This window comes from Columba livia, chromosome 17, assembly GCF_036013475.1.
Source record: "Columba livia isolate bColLiv1 breed racing homer chromosome 17, bColLiv1.pat.W.v2, whole genome shotgun sequence".
NCBI lineage: Eukaryota > Metazoa > Chordata > Aves > Columbiformes > Columbidae > Columba > Columba livia.
The window spans coordinates 14,269,283-14,294,840 of NC_088618.1; the positions used below are offsets into that span (position 1 = coordinate 14,269,283).

The 25,558-nt window shown below is 54.8% G+C and overlaps 1 protein-coding gene across 1 annotated transcript; it reads left to right on the forward strand.

Annotated features, from left to right (window-relative positions):
- Positions 1-23,743: 23,743 nt before the first annotated feature.
- LOC135575656 (apelin receptor A-like) lies at positions 23,744-24,958 on the forward strand. The gene has a single exon (XM_065034021.1). It carries the CDS (start codon positions 23,757-23,759, stop codon positions 24,918-24,920), a length of 1,164 nt encoding a protein of 387 aa, XP_064890093.1. The 5' UTR covers positions 23,744-23,756; the 3' UTR covers positions 24,921-24,958.
- Positions 24,959-25,558: the final 600 nt, after the last annotated feature.

The following is a 25,558-nucleotide window of genomic DNA, read 5'->3' on the forward strand; positions in this document are numbered from 1 at the left end:
TTTATTTCTCTTTCAAAGGATGCTCTCGCCTTAGGATCCACCTGAGACTCCTCCCAGGCCTCACCCAGGGCCTTTTGACCTTGCTTTAGGTACCTGAGATCCCAGGTAGCAGCCCCAGACTCCTCCAGGGAAGATACCTGAGACTTTTTTTCCCCGTTTCTAGGGTACTCTTCACTCTGGAACACATACGAGACTCTTCCCAGGCATTTCCCACAGTCTTCTCACCTCTGTTTTAGGGAATTAAGATCCCGGGTAGCAGCCCCAGACTCCTCTAAGGAAGCGACCCGGCATGACTTCCCTCTTTCACTACAAGTTCTCTTCTCCGGGATAGACCCAAGACTCCTCCCAGGTGTATCCCAGAGTCTTTTGACCTCTGCTTTAGGTACCTGAGATCATGGGTAGCAGCCCCAGACTCCTCCAGGGAAGATACCCGAGACTTTTTTTCCCCATTTCTAGGGTACTTTTCACTCTGGAACACATACGAGACTCTTCCCAGGCATTTCCTCGATTTCTTCTAAGGAAGGTTCCGCAGCTGCTTTTTCCTCCTTTAGAGGAAGCTCTCTGCTCTGGGAGCCACCCAAGACTCCTCCCAAGCATCTCCCAGAGACTCTTCACCTCTGCATTGGGGACAAGGGATCTCAAGTAGCAACCCCAGACTCCTCTAAGGAAGCGACCCGAGATTGTTGTTCTCCTTCACTGCAAGTTCTGCCCTCCAGGATGCACTCGAGACTCCTCCCAGGTGTATCCCAGGGCCTTTTGACCTCTGCTTTAGGGACCTGAGACCATGGGTAACAGCCCCAGACTCCTCCAGGGAAGATACCCAAGATTTTTTTCCCCGTTTCTAGGCTACTCTTCACTCTGGAACACATACGAGACTCTTCCCAGGCATTTCCCACAGTCTTCTCACCTCTGTTTTAGGGAATTAAGATCCCGGGTAGCAGCCCCAGACTCCTCTAAGGAAGCGACCCGAGATTATTTTCCCCTTTCACTACAAGTTCTCTCCTCCGGGATCCACCCAAGACTCCTCCCAGGTGTATCTCAGAGGCTCTCAAATTCTTATGATGACTGGAGATCCCAGGTAGCAGCCCCAGACTCCTCCAGGGAAGGTACCTGAGATATTTTATCTCCTTGAGAGGAAGTTCTCTCCTCCAGGATCCACCCCAGATACCTCCCAGTCCCCTGCTAGAGTCCTTTCAAGTCTTCTTCTAATGACCAGAGATCCCAGGTAGCAGCCCCAGATTCCTCCAAAGCAGCTACCCAAGAGGTTTATTTCTCTTTCAAAGGATGCTCTGGCCTTAGGATCCACCTGAGACTCCTCCCAGGCCTCACCCAGGGCCTTTTGACCTCTGCTTTAGGTACCTGAGATCGCGGGTAGCAACCCCAGACTCCTCCAGGGAAGATACCCGAGATTTATTTTCCCCGTTTCTAGGGTACTCTTCACTCTGGAACCCATACAAGACTCTTCCCAGGCATTTCCCACAGTCTTCAAACCTCTCTTTTAAGGAATGAAGAATCTGGGTAGAAGCACCAATTTCCTCTTGAAGGTACCGCAGCTGCATTTTCCTCCTTTAGAGGAAGCTCTCTGCTCTGGGAGCCACCCAAGACTCCTCCCAAGCATCTCCCAGAGACTCTTCACCTCTGCACTGGGGACAAGGGATCTCAAGTAGCAACCCCAGACTCCTCTAGGGAAGCGACCCGAGATTGTTGTTCTCCTTCACTGCAAGTTCTGCCCTCCAGGATGCACTCGAGACTCCTCCCAGGTGTATCCCAAGGCCTTTTGACCTCTGCTTTAGGGACCTGAGACCAAGGGTAACAGCCCCAGACTCCTCCAGGGAAGATACCCAAGATGATGTTTCCCTTTTGGAAGAAGCTCTCAGTTGCACGATCCACCTGAGACTGCTCCCAGGCATCACCCAGAGTGTTTTGACCTCTGCTTTAGGGACCTGAGACCATGGGTAACAGCCCCAGACTCCTCCAGGGAAGATACCCAAGATTTTTTTCCCCGTTTCTAGGCTACTCTTCACTCTGGAACACATACGAGACTCTTCCCAGGCATTTCCCACAGTCTTCTCACCTCTGTTTTAGGGAATTAAGATCCCGGGTAGCAGCCCCAGACTCCTCTAAGGAAGCGACCCGAGATGATTTTCCCCTTTCACTACAAGTTCTCTCCTCCGGGATCCACCCAAGACTCCTCCCAGGTGTATCTCAGAGGCTCTCAAATTCTTATGATGACTGGAGATCCCAGGTAGCAGCCCCAGACTCCTCCAGGGAAGGTACCTGAGATATTTTATCTCCTTGAGAGGAAGTTCTCTCCTCCAGGATCCACCCCAGATACCTCCCAGTCCCCTGCTAGAGTCCTTTCAATTCTTCTTCTAATGACCAGAGATCCCAGGTAGCAGCCCCAGATTCCTCCAAAGCAGCTACCCAAGAGGTTTATTTCTCTTTCAAAGGATGCTCTCGCCTTAGGATCCACCTGAGACTCCTCCCAGGCCTCACCCAGGGCCTTTTGACCTCTGCTTTAGGTACCTGAGATCCCAGGTAGCAGCCCCAGACTCCTCCAGGGAAGATACCTGAGACTTTTTTTCCCCGTTTCTAGGCTACTCTTCACTCTGGAACACATACGAGACTCTTCCCAGGCATTTCCCACAGTCTTCTCACCTCTGTTTTAGGGAATTAAGATCCCGGGTAGCAGCCCCAGACTCCTCTAAGGAAGCGACCCGGCATGACTTCCCTCTTTCACTACAAGTTCTCTTCTCCGGGATAGACCCAAGACTCCTCCCAGGTGTATCCCAGAGTCTTTTGACCTCTGCTTTAGGTACCTGAGATCATGGGTAGCAGCCCCAGACTCCTCCAGGGAAGATACCCAAGACTTTTTTTCCCCATTTCTAGGGTACTTTTCACTCTGGAACACATACGAGACTCTTCCCAGGCATTTCCTCGATTTCTTCTAAGGAAGGTTCCGCAGCTGCTTTTTCCTCCTTTAGAGGAAGCTCTCTGCTCTGGGAGCCACCCAAGACTCCTCCCAAGCATCTCCCAGAGACTCTTCACCTCTGCATTGGGGACAAGGGATCTCAAGTAGCAACCCCAGACTCCTCTAAGGAAGCGACCCGAGATTGTTGTTCTCCTTCACTGCAAGTTCTGCCCTCCAGGATGCACTCGAGACTCCTCCCAGGTGTATCCCAGGGCCTTTTGACCTCTGCTTTAGGGACCTGAGACCATGGGTAACAGCCCCAGACTCCTCCAGGGAAGATACCCAAGATTTTTTTCCCCGTTTCTAGGCTACTCTTCACTCTGGAACACATACGAGACTCTTCCCAGGCATTTCCCACAGTCTTCTCACCTCTGTTTTAGGGAATTAAGATCCCGGGTAGCAGCCCCAGACTCCTCTAAGGAAGCGACCCGAGATGATTTTCCCCTTTCACTACAAGTTCTCTCCTCCGGGATCCACCCAAGACTCCTCCCAGGTGTATCTCAGAGGCTCTCAAATTCTTATGATGACTGGAGATCCCAGGTAGCAGCCCCAGACTCCTCCAGGGAAGGTACCTGAGATATTTTATCTCCTTGAGAGGAAGTTCTCTCCTCCAGGATCCACCCCAGATACCTCCCAGTCCCCTGCTAGAGTCCTTTCAAGTCTTCTTCTAATGACCAGAGATCCCAGGTAGCAGCCCCAGATTCCTCCAAAGCAGCTACCCAAGAGGTTTATTTCTCTTTCAAAGGATGCTCTGGCCTTAGGATCCACCTGAGACTCCTCCCAGGCCTCACCCAGGGCCTTTTGACCTCTGCTTTAGGTACCTGAGATCGCGGGTAGCAACCCCAGACTCCTCCAGGGAAGATACCCGAGATTTATTTTCCCCGTTTCTAGGGTACTCTTCACTCTGGAACCCATACAAGACTCTTCCCAGGCATTTCCCACAGTCTTCAAACCTCTCTTTTAAGGAATGAAGAATCTGGGTAGAAGCACCAATTTCCTCTTGAAGGTACCGCAGCTGCATTTTCCTCCTTTAGAGGAAGCTCTCTGCTCTGGGAGCCACCCAAGACTCCTCCCAAGCATCTCCCAGAGACTCTTCACCTCTGCACTGGGGACAAGGGATCTCAAGTAGCAACCCCAGACTCCTCTAGGGAAGCGACCCGAGATTGTTGTTCTCCTTCACTGCAAGTTCTGCCCTCCAGGATGCACTCGAGACTCCTCCCAGGTGTATCCCAAGGCCTTTTGACCTCTGCTTTAGGGACCTGAGACCATGGGTAACAGCCCCAGACTCCTCCAGGGAAGATACCCAAGATGATGTTTCCCTTTTGGAAGAAGCTCTCAGTTGCACGATCCACCTGAGACTGCTCCCAGGCATCACCCAGAGTGTTTTGACCTCTGCTTTAGGGACCTGAGACCATGGGTAACAGCCCCAGACTCCTCCAGGGAAGATACCCAAGATTTTTTTCCCCGTTTCTAGGCTACTCTTCACTCTGGAACACATACGAGACTCTTCCCAGGCATTTCCCACAGTCTTCTCACCTCTGTTTTAGGGAATTAAGATCCCGGGTAGCAGCCCCAGACTCCTCTAAGGAAGCGACCCGAGATGATTTTCCCCTTTCACTACAAGTTCTCTCCTCCGGGATCCACCCAAGACTCCTCCCAGGTGTATCTCAGAGGCTCTCAAATTCTTATGATGACTGGAGATCCCAGGTAGCAGCCCCAGACTCCTCCAGGGAAGATACCTGAGATATTTTATCTCCTTGAGAGGAAGTTCTCTCCTCCAGGATCCACCCCAGATACCTCCCAGTCCCCTGCTAGAGTCCTTTCAATTCTTCTTCTAATGACCAGAGATCCCAGGTAGCAGCCCCAGATTCCTCCAAAGCAGCTACCCAAGAGGTTTATTTCTCTTTCAAAGGATGCTCTGGCCTTAGGATCCACCTGAGACTCCTCCCAGGCCTCACCCAGGGCCTTTTGACCTTGCTTTAGGTACCTGAGATCCCAGGTAGCAGCCCCAGACTCCTCCAGGGAAGACACCTGAGACTTCTTTTCCCCGTTTCTAGGCTACTCTTCACTCTGGAACACATACGAGACTCTTCCCAGGCATTTCCCACAGTCTTCTCACCTCTGTTTTAGGGAATTAAGATCCCGGGTAGCAGCCCCAGACTCCTCTAAGGAAGCGACCCGGCATGACTTCCCTCTTTCACTACAAGTTCTCTTCTCCGGGATGCACCCAAGACTCCTCCCAGGTGCATCCCAGAGTCTTTTGACCTCTGCTTTAGGTACCTGAGATCATGGGTAGCAGCCCCAGACTCCTCCAGGGAAGATACCCAAGACTTTTTTTCCCCATTTCTAGGGTACTTTTCACTCTGGAACACATACGAGACTCTTCCCAGGCATTTCCTCGATTTCTTCTAAGGAAGGTTCCGCAGCTGCTTTTTCCTCCTTTAGAGGAAGCTCTCTGCTCTGGGAGCCACCCAAGACTCCTCCCAAGCATCTCCCAGAGACTCTTCACCTCTGCATTGGGGACAAGGGATCTCAAGTAGCAACCCCAGACTCCTCTAGGGAAGCGACCCGAGATTGTTGTTCTCCTTCACTGCAAGTTCTGCCCTCCAGGATGCACTCGAGACTCCTCCCAGGTGTATCCCAGGGCCTTTTGACCTCTGCTTTAGGGACCTGAGACCATGGGTAACAGCCCCAGACTCCTCCAGGGAAGATACCCAAGATTTTTTTCCCCGTTTCTAGGCTACTCTTCACTCTGTAACACATACGAGACTCTTCCCAGGCATTGCCCACAGTCTTCTCACCTCTGTTTTAGGGAATTAAGATCCCGGGTAGCAGCCCCAGACTCCTCTAAGGAAGCGACCCGAGATGATTTTCCCCTTTCACTACAAGTTCTCTCCTCCGGGATCCACCCAAGACTCCTCCCAGGTGTATCTCAGAGGCTCTCAAATTCTTATGATGACTGGAGATCCCAGGTAGCAGCCCCAGACTCCTCCAGGGAAGGTACCTGAGATATTTTATCTCCTTGAGAGGAAGTTCTCTCCTCCAGGATCCACCCCAGATACCTCCCAGTCCCCTGCTAGAGTCCTTTCAAGTCTTCTTCTAATGACCAGAGATCCCAGGTAGCAGCCCCAGATTCCTCCAAAGCAGCTACCCAAGAGGTTTATTTCTCTTTCAAAGGATGCTCTGGCCTTAGGATCCACCTGAGACTCCTCCCAGGCCTCACCCAGGGCCTTTTGACCTCTGCTTTAGGTACCTGAGATCGCGGGTAGCAACCCCAGACTCCTCCAGGGAAGATACCCGAGATTTATTTTCCCCGTTTCTAGGGTACTCTTCACTCTGGAACCCATACAAGACTCTTCCCAGGCATTTCCCACAGTCTTCAAACCTCTCTTTTAAGGAATGAAGAATCTGGGTAGAAGCACCAATTTCCTCTTGAAGGTACCGCAGCTGCATTTTCCTCCTTTAGAGGAAGCTCTCTGCTCTGGGAGCCACCCAAGACTCCTCCCAAGCACCTCCCAGAGACTCTTCACCTCTGCATTGGGGACAAGGGATCTCAAGTAGCAACCCCAGACTCCTCTAGGGAAGCGACCCGAGATTGTTGTTCTCCTTCACTGCAAGTTCTGCCCTCCAGGATGCACTCGAGACTCCTCCCAGGTGTATCCCAAGGCCTTTTGACCTCTGCTTTAGGGACCTGAGACCATGGGTAACAGCCCCAGACTCCTCCAGGGAAGATACCCAAGATGATGTTTCCCTTTTGGAAGAAGCTCTCAGTTGCACGATCCACCTGAGACTGCTCCCAGGCATCACCCAGAGTGTTTTGACCTCTGCTTTAGGGACCTGAGACCATGGGTAACAGCCCCAGACTCCTCCAGGGAAGATACCCAAGATTTTTTTCCCCGTTTCTAGGCTACTCTTCACTCTGGAACACATACGAGACTCTTCCCAGGCATTTCCCACAGTCTTCTCACCTCTGTTTTAGGGAATTAAGATCCCGGGTAGCAGCCCCAGACTCCTCTAAGGAAGCGACCCGAGATGATTTTCCCCTTTCACTACAAGTTCTCTCCTCCGGGATCCACCCAAGACTCCTCCCAGGTGTATCTCAGAGGCTCTCAAATTCTTATGATGACTGGAGATCCCAGGTAGCAGCCCCAGACTCCTCCAGGGAAGATACCTGAGATATTTTATCTCCTTGAGAGGAAGTTCTCTCCTCCAGGATCCACCCCAGATACCTCCCAGTCCCCTGCTAGAGTCCTTTCAATGCTTCTTCTAATGACCAGAGATCCCAGGTAGCAGCCCCAGATTCCTCCAAAGCAGCTACCCAAGCGGTTTATTTCTCTTTCAAAGGATGCTCTCGCCTTAGGATCCACCTGAGACTCCTCCCAGGCCTCACCCAGGGCCTTTTGACCTTGCTTTAGGTACCTGAGATCCCAGGTAGCAGCCCCAGACTCCTCCAGGGAAGATACCTGAGACTTTTTTTCCCCGTTTCTAGGCTACTCTTCACTCTGGAACACATACGAGACTCTTCCCAGGCATTTCCCACAGTCTTCTCACCTCTGTTTTAGGGAATTAAGATCCCGGGTAGCAGCCCCAGACTCCTCTAAGGAAGCGACCCGGCATGACTTCCCTCTTTCACTACAAGTTCTCTTCTCCGGGATAGACCCAAGACTCCTCCCAGGTGTATCCCAGAGTCTTTTGACCTCTGCTTTAGGTACCTGAGATCATGGGTAGCAGCCCCAGACTCCTCCAGGGAAGATACCCGAGACTTTTTTTCCCCATTTCTAGGGTACTTTTCACTCTGGAACACATACGAGACTCTTCCCAGGCATTTCCTCGATTTCTTCTAAGGAAGGTTCCGCAGCTGCTTTTTCCTCCTTTAGAGGAAGCTCTCTGCTCTGGGAGCCACCCAAGACTCCTCCCAAGCATCTCCCAGAGACTCTTCACCTCTGCATTGGGGACAAGGGATCTCAAGTAGCAACCCCAGACTCCTCTAAGAAAGCGACCCGAGATTGTTGTTCTCCTTCACTGCAAGTTCTGCCCTCCAGGATGCACTCGAGACTCCTCCCAGGTGTATCCCAGGGCCTTTTGACCTCTGCTTTAGGGACCTGAGACCATGGGTAACAGCCCCAGACTCCTCCAGGGAAGATACCCAAGATGATGTTTCCCTTTTGGAAGAAGCTCTCAGTTGCACGATCCACCTGAGACTGCTCCCAGGCATCACCCAGAGTGTTTTGACCTCTGCTTTAGGGACCTGAGACCATGGGTAACAGCCCCAGACTCCTCCAGGGAAGATACCCAAGATTTTTTTCCCCGTTTCTAGGCTACTCTTCACTCTGGAACACATACGAGACTCTTCCCAGGCATTTCCCACAGTCTTCTCACCTCTGTTTTAGGGAATTAAGATCCCGGGTAGCAGCCCCAGACTCCTCTAAGGAAGCGACCCGAGATGATTTTCCCCTTTCACTACAAGTTCTCTCCTCCGGGATCCACCCAAGACTCCTCCTAGGTGTATCTCAGAGGCTCTCAAATTCTTATGATCACTGGAGATCCCAGGTAGCAGCCCCAGACTCCTCCAGGGAAGGTACCTGAGATATTTTATCTCCTTGAGAGGAAGTTCTCTCCTCCAGGATCCACCCCAGATACCTCCCAGTCCCCTGCTAGAGTCCTTTCAATGCTTCTTCTAATGACCAGAGATCCCAGGTAGCAGCCCCAGATTCCTCCAAAGCAGCTACCCAAGAGGTTTATTTCTCTTTCAAAGGATGCTCTGGCCTTAGGATCCACCTGAGACTCCTCCCAGGCCTCACCCAGGGCCTTTTGACCTTGCTTTAGGTACCTGAGATCCCAGGTAGCAGCCCCAGACTCCTCCAGGGAAGATACCTGAGACTTTTTTTCCCCGTTTCTAGGGTACTCTTCACTCTGGAACACATACGAGACTCTTCCCAGGCATTTCCCACAGTCTTCTCACCTCTGTTTTAGGGAATTAAGATCCCGGGTAGCAGCCCCAGACTCCTCTAAGGAAGCGACCCGGCATGACTTCCCTCTTTCACTACAAGTTCTCTTCTCCGGGATGCACCCAAGACTCCTCCCAGGTGTATCCCAGAGTCTTTTGACCTCTGCTTTAGGTACCTGAGATCATGGGTAGCAGCCCCAGACTCCTCCAGGGAAGATACCCGAGACTTTTTTTCCCCATTTCTAGGGTACTTTTCACTCTGGAACACATACGAGACTCTTCCCAGGCATTTCCTCGATTTCTTCTAAGGAAGGTTCCGCAGCTGCTTTTTCCTCCTTTAGAGGAAGCTCTCTGCTCTGGGATCCACCCAAGACTCCTCCCAAGCATCTCCCAGAGACTCTTCACCTCTGCATTGGGGACAAGCTATCTCAAGTAGCAACCCCAGACTCCTCTAAGGAAGCGACCCGAGATTGTTGTTCTCCTTCACTGCAAGTTCTGCCCTCCAGGATGCACTCGAGACTCCTCCCAGGTGTATCCCAGGGCCTTTTGACCTCTGCTTTAGGGACCTGAGACCATGGGTAACAGCCCCAGACTCCTCCAGGGAAGATACCCAAGATTTTTTTCCCCGTTTCTAGGCTACTCTTCACTCTGGAACACATACGAGACTCTTCCCAGGCATTGCCCACAGTCTTCTCACCTCTGTTTTAGGGAATTAAGATCCCGGGTAGCAGCCCCAGACTCCTCTAAGGAAGCGACCCGAGATGATTTTCCCCTTTCACTACAAGTTCTCTCCTCCGGGATCCACCCAAGACTCCTCCCAGGTGTATCTCAGAGGCTCTCAAATTCTTATGATGACTGGAGATCCCAGGTAGCAGCCCCAGACTCCTCCAGGGAAGATACCTGAGATATTTTATCTCCTTGAGAGGAAGTTCTCTCCTCCAGGATCCACCCCAGATACCTCCCAGTCCCCTGCTAGAGTCCTTTCAAGTCTTCTTCTAATGACCAGAGATCCCAGGTAGCAGCCCCAGATTCCTCCAAAGCAGCTACCCAAGAGGTTTATTTCTCTTTCAAAGGATGCTCTGGCCTTAGGATCCACCTGAGACTCCTCCCAGGCCTCACCCAGGGCCTTTTGACCTCTGCTTTAGGTACCTGAGATCGCGGGTAGCAACCCCAGACTCCTCCAGGGAAGATACCCGAGATTTATTTTCCCCGTTTCTAGGGTACTCTTCACTCTGGAACCCATACAAGACTCTTCCCAGGCATTTCCCACAGTCTTCAAACCTCTCTTTTAAGGAATGAAGAATCTGGGTAGAAGCACCAATTTCGTCTTGAAGGTACCGCAGCTGCTTTTTCCTCCTTTAGAGGAAGCTCTCTGCTCTGGGAGCCACCCAAGACTCCTCCCAAGCATCTCCCAGAGACTCTTCACCTCTGCATTGGGGACAAGGGATCTCAAGTAGTAACCCCAGACTCCTCTAGGGAAGCGACCCGAGATTGTTGTTCTCCTTCACTGCAAGTTCTGCCCTCCAGGATGCACTCGAGACTCCTCCCAGGTGTATCCCAGGGCCTTTTGACCTCTGCTTTAGGGACCTGAGACCATGGGTAACAGCCCCAGACTCCTCCAGGGAAGATACCCAAGATGATGTTTCCCTTTTGGAAGAAGCTCTCAGTTGCACGATCCACCTGAGACTGCTCCCAGGCATCACCCAGAGTGTTTTGACCTCTGCTTTAGGAACCTGAGACCATGGGTAACAGCCCCAGACTCCTCCAGGGAAGATACCCAAGATTTTTTTCCCCGTTTCTAGGCTACTCTTCACTCTGGAACACATACGAGACTCTTCCCAGGCATTTCCCACAGTCTTCTCACCTCTGTTTTAGGGAATTAAGATCCCGGGTAGCAGCCCCAGACTCCTCTAAGGAAGCGACCCGGCATGACTTCCCTCTTTCACTACAAGTTCTCTTCTCCGGGATAGACCCAAGACTCCTCCCAGGTGTATCCCAGAGTCTTTTGACCTCTGCTTTAGGTACCTGAGATCATGGGTAGCAGCCCCAGACTCCTCCAGGGAAGATACCCGAGACTTTTTTTCCCCATTTCTAGGGTACTTTTCACTCTGGAACACATACGAGACTCTTCCCAGGCATTTCCTCGATTTCTTCTAAGGAAGGTTCCGCAGCTGCTTTTTCCTCCTTTAGAGGAAGCTCTCTGCTCTGGGAGCCACCCAAGACTCCTCCCAAGCATCTCCCAGAGACTCTTCACCTCTGCATTGGGGACAAGGGATCTCAAGTAGCAACCCCAGACTCCTCTAAGGAAGCGACCCGAGATTGTTGTTCTCCTTCACTGCAAGTTCTGCCCTCCAGGATGCACTCGAGACTCCTCCCAGGTGTATCCCAGGGCCTTTTGACCTCTGCTTTAGGGACCTGAGACCATGGGTAACAGCCCCAGACTCCTCCAGGGAAGATACCCAAGATTTTTTTCCCCGTTTCTAGGCTACTCTTCACTCTGGAACACATACGAGACTCTTCCCAGGCATTTCCCACAGTCTTCTCACCTCTGTTTTAGGGAATTAAGATCCCGGGTAGCAGCCCCAGACTCCTCTAAGGAAGCGACCCGAGATGATTTTCCCCTTTCACTACAAGTTCTCTCCTCCGGGATCCACCCAAGACTCCTCCCAGGTGTATCTCAGAGGCTCTCAAATTCTTATGATGACTGGAGATCCCAGGTAGCAGCCCCAGACTCCTCCAGGGAAGGTACCTGAGATATTTTATCTCCTTGAGAGGAAGTTCTCTCCTCCAGGATCCACCCCAGATACCTCCCAGTCCCCTGCTAGAGTCCTTTCAAGTCTTCTTCTAATGACCAGAGATCCCAGGTAGCAGCCCCAGATTCCTCCAAAGCAGCTACCCAAGAGGTTTATTTCTCTTTCAAAGGATGCTCTGGCCTTAGGATCCACCTGAGACTCCTCCCAGGCCTCACCCAGGGCCTTTTGACCTCTGCTTTAGGTACCTGAGATCGCGGGTAGCAACCCCAGACTCCTCCAGGGAAGATACCTGAGATTTATTTTCCCCGTTTCTAGGGTACTCTTCACTCTGGAACCCATACAAGACTCTTCCCAGGCATTTCCCACAGTCTTCAAACCTCTCTTTTAAGGAATGAAGAATCTGGGTAGAAGCACCAATTTCCTCTTGAAGGTACCGCAGCTGCATTTTCCTCCTTTAGAGGAAGCTCTCTGCTCTGGGAGCCACCCAAGACTCCTCCCAAGCATCTCCCAGAGACTCTTCACCTCTGCACTGGGGACAAGGGATCCCAAGTAGCAACCCCAGACTCCTCTAAGGAAGCGACCCGAGATTGTTGTTCTCCTTCACTGCAAGTTCTGCCCTCCAGGATGCACTCGAGACTCCTCCCAGGTGTATCCCAAGGCCTTTTGACCTCTGCTTTAGGGACCTGAGACCATGGGTAACAGCCCCAGACTCCTCCAGGGAAGATACCCAAGATGATGTTTCCCTTTTGGAAGAAGCTCTCAGTTGCACGATCCACCTGAGACTCTTCCCAGGCATCACCCAGAGTCTTTTGACCTCTGCTTTAGGGACCTGAGATCATGGGTAACAGCCCCAGACTCCTCCAGGGAAGATACCCAAGATTTTTTTCCCCGTTTCTAGGCTACTCTTCACTCTGGAACACATACGAGACTCTTCCCAGGCATTTCCCACAGTCTTCTCACCTCTGTTTTAGGGAATTAAGATCCCCGGTAGCAGCCCCAGACTCCTCTAAGGAAGCGACCCGAGATGATTTTCCCCTTTCACTACAAGTTCTCTCCTCCGGGATCCACCCAAGACTCCTCCCAGGTGTATCTCAGAGGCTCTCAAATTCTTATGACGACTGGAGATCCCAGGTAGCAGCCCCAGACTCCTCCAGGGAAGGTACCTGAGATATTTTATCTCCTTGAGAGGAAGTTCTCTCCTCCAGGATCCACCCCAGATACCTCCCAGTCCCCTGCTAGAGTCCTTTCAATTCTTCTTCTAATGACCAGAGATCCCAGGTAGCAGCCCCAGATTCCTCCAAAGCAGCTACCCAAGAGGTTTATTTCTCTTTCAAAGGATGCTCTGGCCTTAGGATCCACCTGAGACTCCTCCCAGGCCTCACCCAGGGCCTTTTGACCTTGCTTTAGGTACCTGAGATCGCGGGTAGCAACCCCAGACTCCTCCAGGGAAGATACCTGAGACTTTTTTTCCCCATTTCTAGGGTACTCTTCACTCTGTAACACATACGAGACTCTTCCCAGGCATTTCCCACAGTCTTCTCACCTCTGTTTTAGGGAATTAAGATCCCGGGTAGCAGCCCCAGACTCCTCTAAGGAAGCGACCCGGCATGACTTCCCTCTTTCACTACAAGTTCTCTTCTCCGGGATGCACCCAAGACTCCTCCCAGGTGTATCCCAGAGTCTTTTGACCTCTGCTTTAGGTACCTGAGATCATGGGTAGCAGCCCCAGACTCCTCCAGGGAAGATACCCGAGACTTTTTTTCCCCATTTCTAGGGTACTTTTCACTCTGGAACACATACGAGACTCTTCCCAGGCATTTCCTCAATTTCTTCTAAGGAAGGTTCCGCAGCTGCTTTTTCCTCCTTTAGAGGAAGCTCTCTGCTCTGGGAGCCACCCAAGACTCCTCCCAAGCATCTCCCAGAGACTCTTCACCTCTGCATTGGGGACAAGGGATCTCAAGTAGCAACCCCAGACTCCTCTAGGGAAGCGACCCGAGATTGTTGTTCTCCTTCACTACAAGGTCTCTCCTCCATGATCCACAGAAGACTCCTCCCAGGATCCTCCTGGAGTCCTTTGATTTCTTTTTCTAATATCCAGAGTTCCCAGGAAGCAACTCAGACTCCTCCAAGGAAGCTACCCATGATGATTTTTCTGTTTTGGAAGTATCTCTCAATTGCACAATCCACCTGAGACTCCTCCCAGGCATCACCCAGAGTCTTTTATGCTGTGCTTTAGAGACCTAGGATCCCAGGGAGCAGATCCTGCTCCTCCAAGGAAGCTACCAAGAGGATTGTAATGATTTCTGTAAAGCTTTCTTCTCTGAGATTCACCCAAGACTCTTCACAGTCATGTCCTGGAGTCTTTTGACCTTTGCTTTAAGGACTGGAGATCCCACATAGCAGCCTCAGACAGAAGATGTCTTTTCTCTTTGAGGGAACACGCTCCTACTGGAATGCATGGGAGACTCCTTCTGCCCTTCTTCCAGAGTCTTTGGACCCCTGCTCTGTGACCCGAGCTGCAGAGTAGCAGACCAAGACTCCTCTGAGAAAGCTGCTTGAGATGCTTGAGATGTTTTTTTCTCCTTTAGAGGAAGCTCTGGCCTCCAGGATGCACCCAGTTTTCAACCCAGATATGTCCACGACCCATCTGACCACTGTTTTCGAGCCCTGAGGTCCTCGGTAGTAGCTCCAGAGTACTCCAAGACAAGTAACTGAGACATTTTTTCTCTTTTGGAGGAAGCTCCCACCCAAGGTATCCCCCTCAGCCTTCTCCAAAGCATCTCCCAGAGTCTTTTGACCTTTGCGTTATGGACCTGACACCCCCAGTGGCATCCTCAGATGCAGCCTAGTAAGCTACCCAAGATGATGTTTCTCTTTTGGAGAAAGCTCTCTACTCCAGGATGGACTTGACACTCCCCCCAGTCATGGCCCAAAGTGTTTGACCTCTGCTTTAGACACCTGACATCCCAGGTGGCAGCTTCAGACTCCTCCAAATAAGCTGCCACAGGTGTTTTTTCTCCTCTGGAGGAAGCTCTGTCCTCCGGGATGCACCTGAGATTCCTCCCAGGTATCTCCTGTAGCCTTTTGACCTCTGCTTTAGGGACAGGAGACCCCAGAGCAGCAGCTCCAGACCTCTCCAAGGAAGATTCCTGGGGTGATTTTTCTCTTTTCGAAGAAGCTCTCTGTTCCTCAGTCCACCTGAGGCTCCTCCCTGGCATCTTCCCAAGTTCTGTGACCTCCTCATATATAAATCAAACAGCCTGGTTAGCAGCTCCAAATTCTCCCGAGGAAGAGAAATTATCTGCCAAATTATCTCCCAGATAATTTTCTCTTCTGGAGGAGTCTCTCTCCTCCAGGGTCTACACAAGACTCCTCCCAGGCATCTCCCAGAGTCTTTTGACCTCTTTGGAGCTCTGTTGCCCGCAACTGGAAAGATAGACAAAAAATAACCTGTGGTTCAGACTCGCCCACCATCCAACTCAAGGCCATGAAATCTCTGTTGACCAGCCCTTGTACTACACATTGTAGCGTCATTGCCATCTACATGGAAGACCAGTAATGGTCTGAGACCATACTAGGCTAGGACATTTCCTGGTGAGCTCCTTAACCCAGGCCCCAGGGAGGCAGCAGACTTCCCTAAGAGTAGGGTCTGTCCAGCACATTGGACCCTCTGTTCCCCTCAGGAGGGAGTCACCTACAACTTTTGTTCCTCATGGAGGTGCTTGTGACACAGGGGTAGGCCTTTGTGAGGTTGGCAACCATCATCCACATCATCCATTGCCTGGCCTTCTACAGCCAGAGCCCCATACCTGTTATAGAGGGACTTGGGCAGGCAAGGTGGGCAAGGAAGGGGTTCGGCTGCCGTCTTGAGCATGGAAATGTCTGCCTTTGCTCCTTTCCTTTATGCTACTGCCTTCAGCCTGGCAGGGGGAGGATACAGGGTCCCCTTGACCCTGAGTTTTTCCCGGTGGCTGTTCCTGTCTCTGTCTCAGGGAGGGCAGAGCACGGTCCCACCAGCCTCTCCCAGACTGCCTGATGCTCCTGAACCTTTGGCTTCCCCCAGGCTGAGCAACTGTTCCATGGCTCACCCTTGGCACAGCTGTTCTCACCACGGCTGCCCACTCCCAGAGAAAGCATCTGGCACAGATGGCTGCAGGTTTTCCTGGGAGCTCTGTCTGGGCTGCCACAGCCACTCTGGCGAGTGCAGAGGATGTGTCTTTCTGCCAGGCAGACACCAGAGCCCAGCTCCTTCTGAGTGGGCAGTGACACCAACCGAACTCACCTCTGGAGCCGGGTGGGTGTTGAGGCATTTCCACACCAACCGCCGCACAAACGGCCCCTCCCGGCGCTCCTGGCGCTGCTGCTCCCTGGCTGCTTCGTACAGGTGTGGGGTGAGGGGTGTGGGGTGGCGCGGCCCCGGCGCCGGGACCTGCGGCTGCTCTGCGAGCCGGGCCGGCTCCGGAGCGGCTCCCCCGGCGACAGACGCTGCTGTTGTAACACCGCGCTCCAACCGACGGCTGTTGCCCCGGCAACGCCCGGCGCCCGTTCAGGTTCGGCTCGGTTCGGCTCGGCTCGGCTCGGTTCGGCTCGGTTCGGTTTGGCCGCGCCCGGCTGGTCGGGGCTCGGCTCCGCAGTCGCGGGTGCACTCGACAACCACCCCAGCCGAACCAGCAGGGGTTTGGTTCAGGCTCCACAGGAGGGAAAAGCCTGAGCTGCAGCCGGGCCCAGATCTCCTGTTAGGAAACCCCCGAGGAAGCAAAACGGCCCAGGGAACCCCGATAAGTTGTGGGTGCAGGGGGTCTCGTGCAGACCGTTCCCACCATCTGCAATTTGACTATGAGCCTACCACTTCATCCCATAAATATGACAGCCTGGGTGAGCAACTGCAAGTTGTCTCTGCTCAGCTAGTGTGGCTGTGTGGTGCTGATCTCATAGATCACTGGTGGAGCCCAATTTAAGTTTCATACCAATCATTTGGTTTAAGTAAGTGCTTATTAAATAGAATTAAACACTTAGCATTATAAAGACGTGATTTTAATATACTGTCTGCTTCACATTATTTAGCAAGCCAAATTTGCTGAAATCTTAAGCTGTATGTTGTAAAACTCTGCTCATATTCCCCAAACTTGGAAACAAAAACAGCTGCAGACCATTAGAGACCCCTGTGAGATAAGACCTGTTTTGCACTTTGCTGAACAAATAGGATTCATTCAGACAAAACAACACCTTCAAGGCTGGCACCAAGGAATGTGAACAATATCTGCAGCTGAACGAAACAAAGGCCGTCTGAGGTCACTGAAAGGATTCAGTGAGAACAAGAAGACACCAAATACTGCTGTTGGACTGAATCATGGTGTGAGGGACAGGTAAATGGTCTGTGAGTTTATAAAAACCCAGGGATTTCTATGCTGGGCTGGGACATCTGCAAAGGCATCAGCTCAAGCTGACCCTGCTGTTGTACTGGTCCATCATGTTATTTAGTTCTGTAAACTTTGATGCCTGAGATTTTGTTTTGAGAGACCTGGGATCCATACTTCGGAGTGACCTGGCACCAGGCTCCTGAGGGGAGGTGAGTGGGCTGAGATGCAGAATGACAAAACTTTGAATTCCCAGCCAAGTGACATAAAGAACAGGGTGTGCACCCTTTGGCCATTATTTATTACATATATTACAGTCCCTTACCTGTTTTCCTTTACACTCTATGTCTCTTAGACATGAACCGTTTAACAAGTCTGGGGCTGAGTTTGGATCCAGCCGCACCCAGACTCCTCTCTGAGAAGGAGTTTAGAAAGCAAGGGGTTCCATTCTGACCCTCGGGAAGGGGTACTCCCTCTGCCCCTTCACATCTCCTGTCCCCATAGAAATCGCTACCAAAAAATTCTCACCCGGTTCTGCTTGGCATTATTTCCCCCATGGGGTGACAGAGTGAACCTTGCCATCTAACTTTGTTAAGTCGCACTTTGCTTTAACTGATGTAAACACCGCTCTGCGGCAGGCAGGACCCTCAATCACTGCTCCGCTCGACCCCGCTCGTCTTTGTTCGGTTCAGCTCGGCTCTGCTCGTTTCGGCTCGGCCCCGCTCGTCTTTGTTCGGTTCCGCTCGACCCCGCTGGTCTCTATTCGGTTCAGCTCGGCTCCGCTCGGCTCTCCCCAGTCGGGGTGGTGGGGCCGAGGCGAGGGCAGGGGGAGGCAGAGGAGGGGAGGGCAGAGGGCCCGACCCGAATGGGGTCGCAGCTGCGGAGCGCTCCCCCGTGCGGTGCCCCAAGGTCCCGGCCCTGCTGCCCCGGCCGTCCTGGGGCAGCCGCTCGGCGCCCCTCGGGTGCCCGTTGTCCTGGCAGGGAGCGGGGGTGCGCGGGAAGCATCGGGAGAGCCCCCGGGCTGGGCTGGGGCCGGTTTTGCCCTGTGCCGACCCCGTTGGGCGGCGCAGCCTGGCGGGGGGCGCGGAAGGGGCCCTGTGTCTGCCCCGGACACTGCGACTGCGCTGCCCTCGCAGGGGGTGACGGCGGCGTCAGGCACAGAGCCCTGGGGAGCTGCCCCGGAGGAGGGGGTCGCACCCCCTCCAGGCGCTGGGGGACGGCAGCGCATCCCCCTCCGCCACTCCTTCCCCAGGCACAAGAAGCCCAGCGCCCTCCTGCCGCCCTCCTCGGCCAAGGGCCAGACCTGAAGGGCTCCCTGGCCGGCGCGGGCGCGGAGAGGGGGTCCCTCGCATCTCCTAAGACACACGGTCCCGGGGGCTTCCTCCTCTGAACCTTTCTGCTGTACTACAGGTGCCACCAACGCCACAAACCCCTGCCGGCACGTATGCCTGGGATTAAAGAAGTAAATATCTCTGGGTGTATGCCTTTGTCAAACTAGTGCAAGTAATTATTAAGAATCTCTAAAAGCAACAAACAGCAGCAACGATCAATCACAAGACACCAAGTATCTATCTAGTGTTACAGGTTAACACAACGTTATCTCTGTGTCAAGGATAGAACAGCAGGTGCTTGAGACCCTCACATGTTCACATATGATACCCAGGGTGTGGGACAGATCGCAGGAGGGGACCCAAGCATCCAACCTGAACCTCCCCCAGCAGTGGGCTCGGAGGGGGACCAAGAAGGGAACCAACAGAGTCCCAGGTCTTACTCCACTCTGGGTGAACATTAAGTCATTTTTACACCATAGGGACCTGGGAGGCCGCGGGACACCACTGCCACAAGCAGAATGTAGATGCTGGTGATTTCTGTGTTTCACCCAGAACAACCAACAGACGATGATGTTTTTCATTTTCTCAAACCATTTTTTCTTTTCCAGACTGTTTTCCTTAAGTATCCCACAATAAGTAAAACTCTATGATTCTGTGATCATTAATAGCAAACTAATAGATTGTGTCAATATTGAGGCAGGAAAAGGAAATAGATTTGACAGTCAGTTCCACCCTTCTCTTCCTTTTGGGCCCTGTCCTACGTTTTGTACCAAAGCTTTGAAATGTCTCAGTTGAACTTCTGCAGGTTTAGTGTTACCTGTGAGACTGAAACAACCAAGTCCTTCAACATCTCCACAGCTGCAGAACAAACAGTCTGTCCCCTGAGGAACAAGTAGTCTGTGGCTGCTCTGTTCTGTAAGACTGCGCCCCTGTTCAATTCTGGTTCCTGCTCTAATAACGCAATCAAAGTGGAGGTGGCACTCAGGGCTTTGCTGGTGTACAGGACGCTTTGTCAGCGGGAGGCTGGCACCTCGGGCTGTGCAGGGCCCCACCGAGGAGCGGCTGCATCTGCTCTGCCCAGCGGCCGTGGAGCTGAGCCACAGCCCACCCAGCACAGCCCAGGGAGGCGCCTGCTGCTCAGCAAAGGGATCTGCAGTGCCCGGGGTGGTTGGGTTGAGGCCAGTTCTAGAGCTGGGACTGCCCTGTCCCAGGTGGAGAATCCAGCACCTGCTCTTGTTAAATTTCACACGGTTGGTGATTGCCCAGCTCTCTAGTCTATCCAGATCTCCTCCTCGAGGGAGTCCACAGCTCCTCTTAGTATAGTATAACCAGCAAACATACGGAATGTATACTCAATTCCTGCATCCAGTTCATTTATAAAAGCACTAAAGAGCACTGGCTCTAGAACTGATCTCTTGGGAAACCCACTGTGACTGGCCACTGTAACCCCTGGGAGCCTCCCCCACCAGCTCATTGCTCATGGATTTGTCCAGCTGTGCACTGCACATTTTGGCCACAAGGATACTGTGAGAGACAGTATCAAAAGCTCTGCTAAGATCCGAAGCCGCCACATCCACTGGCTTCCCTGGGTCAACTAGGTGGGTGACCTTGTCACTAAGGAAAATGGAATTGGTTAAGCAGGACTTTCCTCCCATGGACCCATGCTGGCTATGACAAATGACCACATTGTCTCTCAAGTGTTTCTCAATAACTCCCATAATAACCCAGCTAAAAAAATGACAATTGTTTAATCTCTTCACTTCTTCGTCATCAAACTGATTACTCTGCACTTCATCAAAAGCCAAAGAGCTTTTTTAATCCTTAAAAGCTGCATTCTGTTTCAGTTCTCTTCCAGTTTCAAAACCCTCATTAGATTGCTGCCTTAAAACCCCAAAGAGCATTCTGACCATAGCAGCAGAGCAAGCACAGTGGTGCCAGTAGAAGAGGCAGAGAAAACTGCAAGGTGGAAGAACATCTTCAGGTGATAAACACCTCTTAGTCAAAACATGGGTCTCAGCTCAGAAATGTGAGCCTGCAGCACAGGCAGCACGTCCTGCCTCTGCACTTGATGCCCTGTGGGGATTCCTGGAAGAGCTTGTTGAGTATGTCTCATTGCTTTCCTCTTGTGCTGTAGAGATATTTGCTTTCCTAGGGGAAAATTCATATTGCCTTGTACTATATATTTATGTATTTATTTTATAGTATAGATGTGTGTGTGTATGTATGCATGTTTGTTTTCATGAGTGGCTGTTTTGCTGCAGTTTGTAGTAAAGGGGCTGCGGGCAGAGGGATAGAGCTGGAGCAGGAGGATGGATATGGGGCAGGAGGATGGAGATGGGGCAGAAGGATGGAGCTGGAACAGGAGGATGGAGCTGGAGCAAGAGGATGGAGATGGGGAAGGAGGATGGAGATGGGGCAGGAGGATGGAGATGGAGCAGGAGGATGGAGATGGGGCAGGAGGATGGAGCTGGAACAGCCGGATGGAGATGGAGCAGGAGGATGGAGATGGGGCAGGAGGATGGAGCTGGGGCAGGAGGATGGAGCTGGGGCAGGAGGATGGATATGGGGCAGGAGGATGGAGATGGGGCAGGAGGATGGAGCTGGGGCAGGAGGATGGAGATGGGGCAGGAGGATGGAGATGGGGCAGGAGGACGGAGATGGGGCAGGAGGATGGAGATGGGGCAGGAGGACGGGTGCAGCCGCCCATCCCTGCCAGGGTCCCACCACCGCAGCCAGGCTGTGCATGGAACCTGGCTGGGCATGGCCATTCTGGGGTACCATCACAAGGGTGGCATTTGTGCGAGGAGGGACACCAGTGTGTGGGAGAGGTTTAGGCACAAGATGATTGTGTAGATGAACTTGGAGTCTCTTCTCTCCAGCTTGGAGTTTGCACTGAAACCCACTGAACTGCCACCTGTGCAGCAACCCTGCTGGGGAGACACCGGCTGGGTGCTCAGCCAGGGGAAGGACACGAGGGTGCTCAGGCTGGTGGAGCCCACTGGGGCCAGTGGCAGAGCCTGAATCCTCCCCAGAAACCTTGTAGGGATGGAGCCAGGGCATGGGACAGCCCCATGGCAGAGCTCTGTTTCCCCAAGTGCAATCTCAGGCCTCCCGAGAGGATGGTGCATGGCCATGGGAGCAAGCAGAGGATGCCACCCTCTCACTGTGTGGGTCACCTGGCAGAGACGGGGATCACCCATCATTCTTCGAGCAGGAAAAAGCCACTCCTGGTTAAGGTGGTGCCTTCAGTTCAGCCACAACCAGTGCAAGGGGACACAAAGCGCTCAGCCAAGAGCTCCGGCAGCTCCTCAGGGCAGGGCGCTGGCTTGGAAAAACAGCTCCCAGCTACAGCAGGAGAGCTGGGACCACCCCCTCCAGGCAAGACAAGTCCCTCCTGCCCAATCTTGGCTCTATGAGACACCTCAAGCCCCATCAGGGACCTTGCCTGCACTCCAGCTGGAGGGGGGGACAGTGGCTAGGGCCTGAAAACCACACAACCCTGCCTTGGGCAGTGGGGCTGGGGCGGTGCAAAGCCCTTCACCTCATTGAAGCACCACCTCCCCTGCAGCTGTCACAGCTCCAGGTGGTGACCCAAGACATCTCCATCTTTTCCTACCGTCCACCTGATCACCCCACGGCCACAAGGACCTGGGGAGCCCTCCTGTGAGCATGTGCAGCACAGCCCCAGGATGTCCTTGGTGGCACCAACACATCCTCACTGCCTGCAGCGCAGACACCACTGCCCGCCCACAAGCTGCAGCAGGTGTGGGACACCCTTCCTGCTCACCCCGCAGCACTCGTGACCCCCAGCCTGGCACAGCGCGGCAGCTGAGGAAAGGCTCTGCAGTGTTGGGCACACTGTACAGAGCACGAGGAAGACCCAGAAATGTCCCTGCTGCACAGGGAGGGAGCATCTCTTGCCTGGCTCCAAGGTACTTACTGACCACAGTCCAGGGCTCCGTTTGCTCACTGCCCCGGGGGACAGAACAACTCCCTTCCCAGTGAGGGAAAACCTTTGCTGGGAGGAAGCAGCCCAGTGCAGCCCAGCACTCCCCGCTGTTCCTGGCAGCACTGCAGCTGGCCACCCGCCACCTCTGCTTCTGTACGACTCTCCCCGAACAAGGATGTATTTATGGTGTGTCTGAGAGGAGGAAAAGAAAGAAAATAAAATTTCTTTGAAATCCAGAGACCGTGATCTGTAGAAAACCAGCCCAGGGGAGAGAGAACTTGCTTCCGGAGACCTTGCAGATGCTGCTGGCTCCGGGCTCCTGACAGTCCTGCCTGTTCCCCACCCTCGCTGTGGATGGGGAAGGGGAGAGCGAGGATGCTTTGTGGGTGCAGTCTCACTGAGGAACGTGTGAACACTTGACAAGGGGCCCTGCTGCTACTGAACGCTACAAATCAGGGGGTGGTCCAGCTGTGATTTCAAAAGGAAATCCACATTCTCAGCTGCAGCATCAGCTCCTTCCCCTTGCCTGAACCAAGCGGTGCAAAGAGCTCCTTCCCCTGCTCCAGCACCGGTTCACTCTCCTATGCTCAGCACATATAGATGGTTTTCCAGGAGGCAGCTGCCTACTCCTTATCACCAGGTCCAGTGGGACCAAGGACCTAAAGGCTCTTACAAAACACTGGCCAGAACAGAACAAACTTGTTTCTGCCTTTGAGAAAACACAGTAAATGTGCAGGTGTCTGCTGAAAGCAATGGGAAGGACACTCCACCGCCTCTCCTCCATTCCTCTGTGCTTGAACAGGGAGGGAACAGCAGGTTTGGTGCTGGAGGGAGCTGCTGGAGGAAGGCATGAGGTGCTGGTGGGGATGTGGAGGGTGGCACTTAACAAGGCCAGGATGCTCTGAGGCTTGCTTCACCTCCTTCCACCAGACCTCGAAGCCCCACTTGGCCACGGCTGTGCTCCAGCATGGCAACACCAAGGAGCACCTGGTGCCAGGGCAGAGTGGCGACATGCCCGGAGCAGGGACCCCACAGCCCCGCCATGCTGAGTGCTGCTCTGCTTCCCTGCCGTGCTCACTGGGAGGCTTTTGCACCTTTTGTGCTCCCCTCCTCGCCTGCTCATCCTGCACGATGCCTGGCGCTCCGCTCAGGCCTTCAGCTCTGGCACTGCGCCGGGTGTGCGCCTGCCTTTGGGGGCTGCAGAGATGTGGACCTGGGGTGCATGGGCACCGCACCCCGTCAGGAGACAACGCAGGAGGCATCGAGAATTTTATACCAAAATGCCTCCGCCCGCCTGATGTCGCTCCTCACCCGTCACCCTCGCTTCCCGCTGGCAGCGTTGGGGCGGGATGCTGGCAGCCCGGCGAGCCGCCTGCGGGGGGCGGCTGGGGCGGGGTGAGCGGGGCAGGGGGCTGCCGGCAGCACCCGACAGGGAGTCGGGGAGGAGGATGCTGCGCCGGGGCGGAGCGTCGGTCCCGGGGCCGCCCCGAGGCAGGGGTGGCGGTGGAGCCCATGGCTCCCATATAGCGGCGCGGGCGGGCGCCGGGGGGGCGGCCGCGATGGAGTACGCGGAGGTGGACGAGTACTACTACGGGGAGGAGGTGGCGGGCAACGCGACGTGGGAGGCGTGTGAGTGGCAGGCGGACTGGGAGGCGTCGTTCTCGCTGCTGCCGCTGCTCTACCTTCTGGTCTTCGCGCTGGGGCTGTCGGGCAACGGGCTGGTGCTGCTGACGGTGTGGCGCGGCCCGCGGGCCCGGCGCCGCTCCGCCGACGCCTACATCGGGAACCTGGCGCTGGCCGACCTGGCCTTCGTGGCCACGCTGCCGCTCTGGGCCGCCTACACGGCGCTGCGCTTCCACTGGCCCTTCGGCGCGGCGCTCTGCAAGCTCAGCAGCTTCCTGGTGCTGCTCAGCATGTTCGCCTCCGCCTTCTGCCTGGGCGGCCTCAGCGCCGAGCGCTGCCGCGCCGCCGCCCCGCCGCCCCGCGTCGCCCCCCGCCGCCGCCCCGCCGGGCTGGGCCCGCTGGCCGCGCTCTGGGCGGCGGCGGCGGCGGCGGCGCTGCCGGCGCTGCTGCTGCGGGAGGCGCGGCGGGGGCCGCGGAACCGGACGCTGTGCGAGCTGGCGGCGGGGGGCGCGGGGCGGGCGGCGGCGCTCAGCCTGGGCGCCACGGCGCTGGGCTTCGCCGCGCCGCTGCTGCTCATGGCCGTGTGCTACTGCTGCGTGGCCGCCGCCGTCCGCCGCCACCTGCGCCCGGGGCGCGCCGAGGCGGCGGCGCGGCGGCGGCTGCTGCGGCTGATCGCGGTGCTGGTGGCCGCGTTCGCCGGCTGCTGGCTGCCCTTCCATCTGCTCAAGAGCCTCTTCGCGCTGGCGGCTGCCGGGCTGCTGGAGCTGCCCTGCGCGCTGCTGGGGCTCATCGCCCGCCTGCACCCCTACGCCACCTGCCTCGCCTACCTCAACAGCTGCCTCAACCCGCTGCTCTACGCCTTCCTCGACGGCCGCTTCCGCGCCCGCTGCCGCCTGCTGCTGGGTCCACGCCGCGCGCCCGCCGCCGCCTCCTCGCTCAGCGGCCCCACGCAGCGCTCCGAGCTCGGCTCGGCCGGCACCAAGCTGTAGCCCCGCCGCGCCCCAATAAACGCCCTATCGCCGCCGGAGCCCGCTGCCTTCTTCCTCCGGCTCCGCTCGGCGCGCCAGGGGAGGGCGGAGGCCGGGGGGCTCGGGGCCTCGCACCCGCCATCCCGGGTCACCTGGCGCTGCGCCCCGCGGGGCTGTGGCCCGGGCCGCCGGTTTGCCAGCCCGGGGGCAGCCCCTGTGCCACCGGCCCCGGTCCGGGCCCACCTTCCCCGCCGCCCGGGGACGTGTCTCTCCTCCGCCGGCAGCTCCCCGCGGCGAGGGGGCTCTGGCACGGCCGCTGTCACTCTTCTAAGCCACCGGTCTCACGGTTGTTCAGGCAACATCCTCTCGGCCCTGCTCGCGTTCGGGGCCCGTCCAACCTGTGCACGGCCGTGTCTGGAGGCTGCTCAGCTCCTGCCCTGGCAGACAGGGTTCTTGAAGACAAGCTTCTTGAGGGCTGTCCAGGACAGCCGGGTAAGGACGTGGAGGTGCTGCCGTCCTCTGGCCATGGATGTCCCAGAGGGGCCCTTCAGTCTGCTGGACCCAGCATGGTGGGAGCTGGGTGTGTTTTCCTTGAGCTCAGGTGAGCCAGCCTTTCCTCCTGGACAACCTGGTGCTGGAGGTGTCCTCTAGGAAAACCC